The sequence below is a fragment of the Leptomonas pyrrhocoris genome, assembly GCF_001293395.1.
Source record: "Leptomonas pyrrhocoris isolate H10 chromosome Unknown, whole genome shotgun sequence".
Classification (NCBI taxonomy): Eukaryota; Euglenozoa; class Kinetoplastea; order Trypanosomatida; family Trypanosomatidae; genus Leptomonas; species Leptomonas pyrrhocoris.
The window spans coordinates 552,416-563,509 of NW_015438368.1; the positions used below are offsets into that span (position 1 = coordinate 552,416).

At 60.7% G+C, this 11,094-nt stretch overlaps 1 protein-coding gene across 1 annotated transcript; it reads left to right on the forward strand.

Annotated features, from left to right (window-relative positions):
• Positions 1-2,900: 2,900 nt before the first annotated feature.
• Positions 2,901-10,949, forward strand: ABB37_05974 (hypothetical protein; the record flags this gene model as incomplete). Its single annotated transcript, XM_015804215.1, has 1 exon — positions 2,901-10,949. The coding sequence occupies one exon, from the start codon at positions 2,901-2,903 to the stop codon at positions 10,947-10,949; it is 8,049 nt and encodes a 2,682-aa protein (XP_015657349.1).
• Positions 10,950-11,094: the final 145 nt, after the last annotated feature.

Genomic DNA, 11,094 nt, shown 5'->3' on the forward strand with positions numbered 1-11,094 from the left:
CTTTCCCTTTTATGTCGAGCGCCCACCTAAAGGAGGAGAAAAGCGGCTACCTTTATTTAACCGTAGTAGCCACTTTCTCTCTCCTTTCACCCGCTGATTGGGTGCACACCACCAAAAGCATGAAGGTCGTGTGTGGGTGGCTCGTACAAAAGTGGTAAGTGAAAGAAAAATAGTGGCCCCAATAGCAGTAAAATGCTAACGGCACCAACAGGTGATTATGAAACGTTGATGTGGCCTGGGTGCTACGGGTGTGCAGATATTTTCTTGATGAAAGGACACACACAGGCGCCATATTTATGTATTTCTTTCTGTTTCCTTAGTATCTTCTCTCTTCCCCAATGATTTCTGTACAGCTGAACAAGCCGTCTCCTCTCTCGTGGTAATCGGCAAACACACACAGAAATAAAGAGAAGAAAGCGAATTGTTTCTGGCAGAGTCTTTGACTCTCGAAGTCTCCTCCTTAAGCTACAAGCACACGAGATCGGGGTAAAGTGAGGCAGAGGAAGAAGAAAGAAGACCTTTTTTTTTGGAAGGTAAACATCGTTTCTATTTTGTTGTTCCACACAAGCATATACATAATAGTCCCCTGCCCCCCCTTTTCCATGTGTCCCCAAGCTACACATATTATTTCTTCTTTCTCTTTTTATATGCATTGTGGCGGCTATTATTAGCCAACTCCACTACCTGAGTTTGCAATATACATATCTATATGTTCACCAAAGGAGCCGTTTTTGTGTTATGGGCTGCTCATCTTCCGTCGTCAAAGCGTAAGAGTATTACTGTACCGTGATGCTGCCCTTGTAGAACGAACGAAGGTGCTGCATGGCCTCTCTTCGGCTGCGGACTCGGCTGTGGTGAAGGCCAGCCCCGTCCCCTCCACCTTTGTACTCTCCCGGTGCACCTTCTTTCCTTCTCCGTCCTTCGCTGTTGGTCCTCACCGCAGGTCGTGAAGAAGTAAATAAAAAGGATATTGCCAGCATTTCTCCTTCCCGATGCGGGTGCCTACTCAGAATTTTACAATTCTCTTTTCTTTCTTTTCAAAACCAAACAAGAAACAAAAGCACGGTTTGGGATTTGCACCTTCGTTTTGTTGACGCACTGGTGTTGGACTGGCTTGTGCTCGTGTACCTTCCCACGGGTTCGCGTGATTTGTCTTCCCTGGGTTTTGCAGCGTGTGTTGATTATGCGGATGCCGAAAAAGGAAGAAGAAGAAAGAAGAAACACTTTTCAAATATGTTTTTATATCTCCTTCTCTGTAACTTCTCCTCTCGTATGCGCTGTTGATGAGCTTCGCTTGTGTGTGTTTCTTTTGCGGAAGCGTCACGATGTCCAACCGGCTCATGCCTTTCACGATGAACGCCTGTGGGGCGGGATCGCCTCCTGACTGGGTGTGGTCTTTCCGTGCTGCCGCGTGACGGTGTAATCGACTTGAAAACAAACGAAAAGGAATAGCGACAAAAGAAGAAAAATTAGTAAATTCAGAAGAGTGGAAGGGGACGGTTGACACTCGATGCCAGTATCTCGGCGTTCTGCGGGAGGACCGACGCGTGGAAGCAGCTGAGAGAGCTATGGCGGCTCGTTCCTTGTCCGCCTTCAGATTCCTTCCGCTCTCGCCCTTGGAGGTAGGCCTGGTAAGGGCACCTGTCTCCGCTCTGTAAGAAAGGTTCTTTTTATTTCCGCATATGCTGAATGCGGTTGCGAAGTACGTGCTCCGCTGCGCTGCGTGGCGAGACGAAGGAGAAGTGTGTCTCTCTCTCGGCCATTGTACTCTGCTTCAGCTGTTCCAACTCTCTTGATGGACGTATTCTTCTGTGCTTTTTCTCATTTACCCCTCTTCTACTCAACTCTTGTCTTATTGTCTTCTCTCTATTGCACGGGCGCGTACTCGCACACATACTCACGTATATATATATAACGCTGCGCCGATACACCCGATGCGGCCAACCTTGCCGCTTGGTCATGGGCTTCATGCGTACCTACTGGCCAACGTGTACTGTGTGTGCATATCTTTATATCTGTTTCCCACTTACCCCTCTTCACTGCATGAGAGTTTTAGGTTCTCTGTTTGCGGTGGAAGCGGTCTTATACAAACGGGGGAAAAAAGCAACTGCACTGTTGGACGAAAGCGATCGGAGCGGCATCGTCCCGGTAGCGTAGCGTAGGTGAGACGGCAACAAACATCGTTAGTGAACACACATTCATACATATATACCAGAACAACTCTTGTAAATTGCTACACGCTGAACGCATCTATCCCTTGTCGCTCTCACACACACACACATACGCGTAAAAAACCTCTGCTTTCTGTACATCTCCGCTTTCCTTCCCTGTCGCTTGCTGAGTTGCGGAATTAAAACGACGCTTCAAACCCGTTTGATGTGAGTTTTTTTTTCTAAAATAACTTTTCTCACCAGTGCTTCTTTTTCTTTTTTCCTTAAACCTATTTGTCGCTCCTTCTTGAATTCGCTGGAAGGCGCCGGTGCAGGAACGGCATCAACGTTTCATTGTTGTGTCTCATCTCGCATTCGCATAGTTTGTCTCGGTGCCCTTTTTTCCTTTTCTCGTGCGCTTCTCTTCGGGCCTGTACCTGTTGGTCGTTGCCACCGCGGTGTTGCGTGTGTGGTGCTCTGCCCCAACTAGCAGCCATCGCATCGTCGGTTTCTGTGTTTGACCCTTTTTCGTGGTTGTTCACCGTTTGCGTTATTTCGCCTTTGTGGCTGTGTGTGAGGCCTGGCCGCTCTTCTTTGCCGTTGCGTGGGAAGGACACGGCGCGTAATTGCGGCCGTTCTGCGTTATTCTTCGATTGTTTCCGTATTTATATATTTGCTCTTCTAGCTGAAGCAGGGCCTTTTCTTTCTCATTGTCTTTGGTAACAGAGCAACCCTCACAGATACATTTCTATGGATATAGAGTCAGGTGCGGCTCCAATGCCTTCTTCGGAAGGCCACATTGTTGCGGCCGAGGGCGGAGCAGGGAATGCGAGTGCTCCCTTGACCATCAACAGTCTCTCCCCGCTGCACACCGGCACGACGACGCCGTCGCAGCCACCAGCCAACGACAGTATGGGGGCGGACTCCGCCAACACCCCGTCCTTCGGACGCAAACGACGTCTCAGCTTCAAAGATAAGCAGCGGCAGGGGGTTTCTCACGTGGGCAGTAGCGGCACCACCTTCAAGTCTACGCTGGCAGGCGACTCCAGCAGCGGCCCTTTTCAGTCGCCAACGAGCACCGCCACATCGTCGTCGCCGCACCAGCTATTTCTCTCTCCGACCGGCTCTCAGACCTCGCAGCCGGCGCGCAAGAAGACAGCCGCAGACGCAGCGGCGGAGACCACCACCACCGTGACGACCGGGTGCGTCTTCACGGCGCTGGAGCCGACTCGCGGCGGCCCGCGCGGGGCAGCACGACCGCTCCACCGCCATCTGGCCTCTCCCACTGCCCGCCTGCCCACCTCTACCACGCTGTTCGGGTCTTCGGCGACGTCGACAGAGCCGTCACCGGTGACGAAGTCGCGGTCTTCGCCGTCGGAGCAGGCTTCCGCCTCTCCCGGCGTGATGCACAGCCCTTTACCTGCCTCGACGGCACTTCCCGCGAGCGACTCAGCGTTCAATCTCACCTCATCGTCGGCGTCACCTCTCACAGTGGCGAGTCCGGGTCTCGACAGCACCGCAGCGGAGGGTCGCGATATATTTTCCCATGAGCTGGTAGGCATCTCCGCTGCGTCTCCTGCTGCTGCTGGTGGGGGTGGTGGGCGTCCCTCGACAAGGGTGCTTAGCCGGTTTAGCACGTCGCTGGAGAACATCGTGAGTGCGCCTTCTGTCAGCTCGCCGACGGTGTCGTCCTCCTCGTCTGCGGTGGCCTCGCCGAAGCTGAGCTTCAAGGACCGACAACGAGCGGCGGCGGCGACGGGCATTTCGCGCAACGCGTCGAAACGCGGCTCCTTCTCGAGCCCCGTCATCCAAGTAGCCTCGATGACAACGGAGGCGTCGTCCTCGCCGAAGGCGGCCTCGCTCGGCGCCTCCAGCAGCTTCTTGGCGGTGTCACACAACTCCGGCACCGCCGCGACGGAAGCCTCTGTGCCTCATGTAAGAGCGCAGACACGAACGTCCCCTCTGCCAGCCACCGCAGCCATTACGTCGCCGACGCAGAAAGTCCCTTGCTACGCTAATGCGAATGCCGAAGCGGGCCTCACTCGCAGTGGTGGGGGGAGTAAATCGAAGGAGGGCAACTCTCCCATGCAGAGCATTCCACGACTACCCATCGAGCGCCTTCAGGCGAGATTGTCTCCGCTTCAGTCCTACACTGCCGTACCGCCGCCAGCGCAGCGCGAGGGAGTCGGCAAGACGGAAGCAAACAGAGGTACTCCTTCACATAATGCCTCCGTTGTCACGGCGCCGCCGCTTGCGCTGCCGAACGCACCAACTGGACCAGCTGAGCCTTCCTACTTCACCGCTGGACCGTCTCCCTCCGAGACGCGATGCACGCAGTCAGCTCCTCCCGCGTTGACGGAGCCGCGCTCCAGTGCAGCCGCAGCAGCAGCCATGTCACGGCCACCACCACCATCACCACCACCGAGCACAAGCCTCCGTGTCAGCAGCTCTTCACAAGATGTGGCGGATATCGCGTACAGCACGCACCCCACCGTCACCACCACCACCAACGCCACCACCACAGCAGGTGAGGGCCACAGTCAGAGCAGCCAGACACGCACGAATAGCAGTCAAGCGGATGAAGACGATGAAGAAAACGCCGCCTTGGCTTTTACGCAGAACGCAACACGATTGCATCTGTACGACCCTGACGAGCCCTCACCGCAGGAATTTGCCATGGCCCTTCCCCACGAAGGAGGCATTTCTGAAGGAGGCAGTGGTGGCGGTGGTGGCACGCGGTCTGGCACGATGGATGAAATATCTTCGAATAGCGCCACTTGGCGAGCAAACAGCCGCCGCAGTTCTGGGGCAGGGAGGGAGCTGGAGAGGAACCCGCTGCAAGCTGGCGAAGACTCCTACTCGGGCGACAGACACTCCCACAGCAGCGGCGGCGGTGACCGGCACGCCTACGCCGCGCGTCGCGCCCGCACCAGCAGCCTAGACACCCCTCCGCCGAGCACGTACACCGTCCCACCGAGCCCCTCGCCCGGTATTCCGTCTTCCAGCTCCCCATGCTCCTTCTCACCCCGTAAGATGCCGACCTCCGAGCAGACGAAGCTGACCGGCCACGGGGGCCGCGTTAGACACACCGTCATTGGTCACTGGAAGCAGCAGAACAAGTCGCAGCAGAAGCAGCAGCAGCAACAATCCCAGCCGCTAGCGCTGTCGCACACGGCGAGCTCATCGATGGCGTCCCTGAACGACACCGCCGAGCTCTCCACCTCGCGAGGGGACGCGCCGCTGGCTCGCACGAGCCGCTCCCGCCCACGGCGGCACCGCGACAAAATGCTGGCCCCCGACGGAGCGGTGCTGAACACCCCGCGCACGGGACGTGGCCCCGGCGGGGAAAGCGGCGGCCGCGGCTTTGGGAACGTCCGCACCCCCCGCATGCATGGCCGGAGTCACACGGTGGACGACTTTGCCTTGTACGCTGTCACCGCCGGGCGTCGCGAGGCGCAAACGCCGTCGTCGCTCACGCCCGGCTCCGTCGCGGTCACCCACAACCCAACCCCGGAGACGCTGGTGCCGCCGTTTGGCGGTCACCCCGTCGTGGCGGTCACACCCAGTGGCGGTGGGGTGGGGGAGCATGCGGGCCTGTTGGACACGAGCGTTGCCCTTGCCCGACCACCCCTTCCCCTCTGGTCCTCCATGACTGATACGGTGACGACAACAGCAGCGAGCGGCGTTGGCACAGGCGGTAGAGGGAGTAGTAGTACCGGGCGTGCGGTCCACCAGCCCGGGTCGCCGCGCAGCCGAGGTGCGGCCTCCTTTCCACGACTTCCGCTCCCACGCGACCACGCAAACAGCGCCAACTCTGCCATGCCCCAGGCGTCCTTCGCTCTGGCGGCGGTGCTGTCACCGAGCGGGGCCTCCGCCGAGAACTTCTCTGGAGCCACGCCCGCCACGGTGGCCACGCCCAACGGCTACCGCTCCGGCGACGAGCGCAGTAGCAACGCGGCCTCCTCCGGCAACCGAACCGAAACGTATGTCTACGGCACCATCGAGGAACCGAGCCACACCACCACCACCGCCACCATGCCCGACGACCTCGACAACGAGGACAGGGACTACCTCCTGCAGACCTACAACACCTACTACGCCGGGGAGACGTCGTTGAGCGCGACGACCGCCGAGCTGCGCAAGTCGCGGCGGCGCAGCAACTACTCCAGTCTGCACTACGGCACCATGACAGGCTATCGCCGCCGCGGCGACTCGCACCGGCCGCGCAGCGATAGCACGGCGCAGAAAGACTGGCGGCGGCGGCGCGGTAACGAGCGTTTGACGAGCACGGAGGGGAGAGAGAACGAGGAGAAGGCGGACCTGACAGCGGCGGCGAAAGTGATGGACCGCGGCACGCACGAGGAGCGCAGCAACACGGTCGCTCGTCAAGGCGTACACTCCTCCGAACACGACGACGAAGAATCCATCTGCGAGCAGAAAGGCAGCGAGGAGGACCGGGACAAGGAAGCAGCCGCGGACAACGAGGAGGGCATCGCAAAGCCCCACCTTGCAACGTCACCCAGCCACCACCGGGCAGCAACAGCGACGGCAGCAGCGGGTGGCGGAGGTGCGCCGCTCACACTGGTAGACGACGAGGAAGACGGCGCCGAGGACGGGCAGCGGCGCGCCATCGGCATCTGGGAAACCATAGAGCACGTATTTCTCCCCCGCTACGAGCTGGCGGAAGAGGCGGCGTCGAAGGAGTCGCTCACGGGACCGGCATCGCCGAGCAGTCCCAACCTAAGCGACACCGCTAGTATCGAGAAGCCGTGTGCGAAGCCGGGAGGCTCGCCCCCGACGGTAGCGAATGTGAAGAGCACATCCTCCAGTCCCAAGACGTTGTCCAGCCACGGTTTGCAGCCGACACCGACGGTGCTTTTATCGTCCTCGCCGGCGCAGCCGAAGTTCTCGTCTCCCACCAACGCGACTCCCTCTGCCGTCCCGCCGGCGCTGTCGGCGGGAAACAGCCCTCCGACGGGTCCACGACCGAGTGGGCTGGTGGTGTTGCCCGACGCCGTCAATCTCGCCGACGATACGAGCATGTCCGTCTCACTGACTTTCAGTCAGTTCCGCAAGGCGCCGGGTCAGGTTGCCGGCACGAAGCGGTTAGAGCCGGAGAAGTTTTCGTTTGGCACGGCGGCGGCGACGTACAACGTGGAGCCGACGGATGAACAGCAGCTGCCGGAGGGCTCTGCGGATGTAAAGGTGGCGGCGCGCCTTGTCTTTGACGCGGCAGCGGGCGTGACGCTGATGGACCCTGAGGACGAGGTCGGGCGGTACGAACCGCACGGACACTCATCCCTCGACGCGCGCAGTCAATTGCCCTCGCCGAAGAACAGAAATGAGGAGGCCGAGGGGGGCGGGGAAGACGAGGAGGAGGAAGGGGATGACGGTGCGTGCCAGTGTGACGCCAGCTTTATTGCGAAGGACTTCAAAGGGCTGGACTGCAGCCGCTACGACGCGAGCGACCTCTACGACCACTGCAGCCGCTGCCACCGCCGGCCCGCCGCGTTTCTGTGCCTGCACTGCATGGAGGCAGTGTGTCCCTCGCACGTCCAGCGTCACCACCTGCTGAACCCCACGCAGTGCACGCTGTTCCTCAATCTGCTGGACATCATGAGCAGCTTCGACCGCATTTTCTGGTGTGAGAAGTGCAAGCAGTTCACGTGGAAGCACACGGAGATCTACGACTCGCTCGTGGACCAGATCGCCTACACCCGCGGCACCTACTTGAAGTTCCCAGCGCGTGACATCCACTGCGTGGGCTACGAGGTCCGACTGAGGGACGCCGATGCGCAAGCCGCCGCCGTCGCTTCCATCAAGGCACGTAGTGTACCCAGCGTCAGCGAGGACGCTGCCTCCAGCAACTGCGGCTCGCCAGCACGTCTGCGTCGCGCCGTGAGCGGGTCCTCGCTTAACGCTGCCTTGCTGAGCCTTGCGCCGAACCCCGCCTTGGCCACCTTCCCGACCATCGGCACCACGGTCGCTGCCGCGACCTCTCCTCAGATGCGCAGCAGCACCCCGCCCGTCCACATCCAGTCGCCCACCGGCAGCAGACCCGCCGCCCAACCGTCGATGCTGGGGGTGAACAACTTGATTATTTTCGGGGCGTCGCCCTCCTCGCCGGTGGGCATCAGCGGTGCTGTTTCACGCCTGCACGGTAACGCCGTGGAGACGCCGCCGCTGCGCTCCATGAGGTCGCCGATGCAGAAGTTTTTAAACCGCGACCCGCTCGAGACATCGGGGTCGCGCGCCGTCACCGTCGGCGAGCCCGTCACGAAGCTGTGCGCGTTGGGGGCGAGTGTGCAGGGGTGGCGCACGACCCAAGAGGACGCGGAGGCCGCATTTCTGATTGACATTCCGGCCCTCTCGAGTGAGGTCGTGGACCGCAAGGAGCTGCGCGCCGTCGCCGCCGCTGCGGCCGCAAAAAAGAAAGAGAAGGAGCAGCAGGAGCAGCAGCAGCAACCACAGCAGAGCGACGTCCAAGATGACCGGCCTGCAGACGCGGAGAAACGGCGGAAGAGGGATGTAGATGCAGAAGACATGCGTCGTGGTTCACAGTGGACGGACAAAACGATGCCGCGTTCTCCACGCGAGGGCCGGCACGCCGCCTCTGATTTGGAGTCCTCCGCGTCGGCCCAGCTGCCCGTCCTTGACTCTACGCTGCGCACGAGTGATAGGGCAGAGGTGAAGGCGGCGCAGACGCGCGCAAACGAAGAAAGCGACACCGAGAAATATCGAGCACGTGCCGTCGCAAACGACAAGGAGAAGGGCCACAACATCGGTGATGAGGAGAACAGCGAAACGACGACGGCGGCAGCAGAGGAGGAGGAGCAGGAGACGATCCCGATGGCGGTGTTTTGCGTCTTTGACGGCCATGGCGGCGATGCCGTGGCGAAGTTGGCCGCCCGCCACTTCGAGACCCATCTTCGGCGGGCCATCCACGGCACCCGCGCTGACGACGTGCGGGCCCGGGCGCTTCTCTTCTACCTCAGCGCGGAGTCGAACGTCGCCGCACTGCTCGGGCCTCAACCCGCCGTCACGGCCATTCCCGGTGTCGACGGCAGCATCACGTTTCTGCCACCCGCCAAGGCCGCAACGCAACGAGGCGCAGGCTGTGCGGCGTCGAGCCCTCCTCCTTGCTTTCCCTCACTGCCGAACCCGACGACGTCCTCACACTCGCGACCTACGGTGACGTCCTCCAGCAGCCACTCGAGGCTTCTTATTCCCGGCAATTCGCTGACCAGACCCTTCGATGCGGCAGAGGGAGTAGAAGCAGAGCCCGTGCCTCTAGTGGTACCCTTACCAAGCGGAGAAGAGGACAGCGGCATGCCACAGGTTCTGCAGCTGCCGGAAGCGGTGTTCGCCGAGTCGATCCCGATCGTGATGCCCGTCACGGCGGAGTCGCTTCGTCTGCATGTGACGGGCAGCGTCGTGAACTTTCCCGCTTCCGGTGCCGGAGAGGTACGAGCGGACAACGGACCGAAGGCGCCGCCGTCCAACGCGGGTCAGGACAGTGCGAGTGTGAACGCGCACGGCTTGGCACGAAATCGACGTTCCAAAACAACGTTGGATGCCTGGGCTGACATGGAGGATCCGCAGCCGGACATGGCAGCCTCCGTTGCCACTGCCGCTGCCGCAGCGGCTGCTGTTGCCTCAGCTTCTCCACTGAATCAAAGACTCCTGCCTCCGTCGTTCGCATCTATTTGCAGTCCAGACTTCCGTCACTTCAGCATCCCCACAAACAACCCGCAAGCCGTGATGGCGGCCAGCACCGCCTTCTGCGCGTCCCCGTCAGCGTGGGTGTCCATTCCGGAGATGGAGATGCTGCGGCAGTACTTTGCGAGCATCATGGAGGACGCACTGCTGTCCCTCGACGACTATCTCCGCACCACACCGGAGGGCGTGCGTGGTGACTACGACTGCGTCGGCTGCACCGCCTGCGTCGTCGGCATCACGGCGAACTTCGTGCTGTGCGCCAACGTGGGTGACAGCGGGGCCGCATTCTACACGAAGGATCGCATTAAGGTGATCAGCGTGAAGCACCGCGTGTCCGACGAGGCGGAGCAGAAGCGCATCAACGCCGCTGGGTACGCCATTGTGAATGACCGCATCGAAGGCATGTCCGCCGTGCCACGCGCGCTGGGGGATTTTGACTTCAAGCAGTGCGGTGGTCGGGGCCCGCATGAGCAGGCCGTCACGGCCGTGCCAGACGTTACGATCATGCCGACGCCGAGCGACACGGATCAGTGGGGCATCATCCTCGCCTGCGATGGCGTGTGGGATACGGCGACGCTGCACCAGGTGCACGTGGCGCTGACGAACACCGTGAACGACCTCGACGTGGCGAGCTCGGCGACGGAGGCGGTGCTGCGCGGGGCGGAGCTGTACCGGCACCACCTGCGTGGTCCGGGCGCGCCACGCGGCGACTCCCCGTCCACCTCCCCGCAGCGCAGCTCCCCTTCACACGAAGACGGCGGACCGAACAGCAGGAAGAAGAACAGCAGCAATACCAACGACAATGCTGCCGGTCGAAGCAGGGAGGGCAGCACCTCTCCATCGCCGGCAAAGCGGCGGGCACTCCTCACGGCGGACAACGACGAGGGCTCGGTCATTGGGGAGTACGAGTGCGAGGAGGGCGGTGGGGTGGCCCGTCGGCTCCCGCAGGTGGACCCCATTCTCCTCACAGCCGCCGCTGGTGTCTTTGCGCAGTGCGTGGCCCCCGCGGACAACGACGAGGGCGTCGGTCTGGACAACTGCAGTCTCATCCTTGTCGAGCGTCGCAACGTGCAGGAGTAAGCCCTCCCGTACAGGAGCTTCGCGAGGGCGTGCCGAGACAACGCGTGCGCAGCTCTCTCTCTCTCTCTCTCTCTCTCTCTCTCTCTCTTCGTCGTCGTACGTACGTACGTACGTACGTACGTACGTACGTACGTACGTACGTACG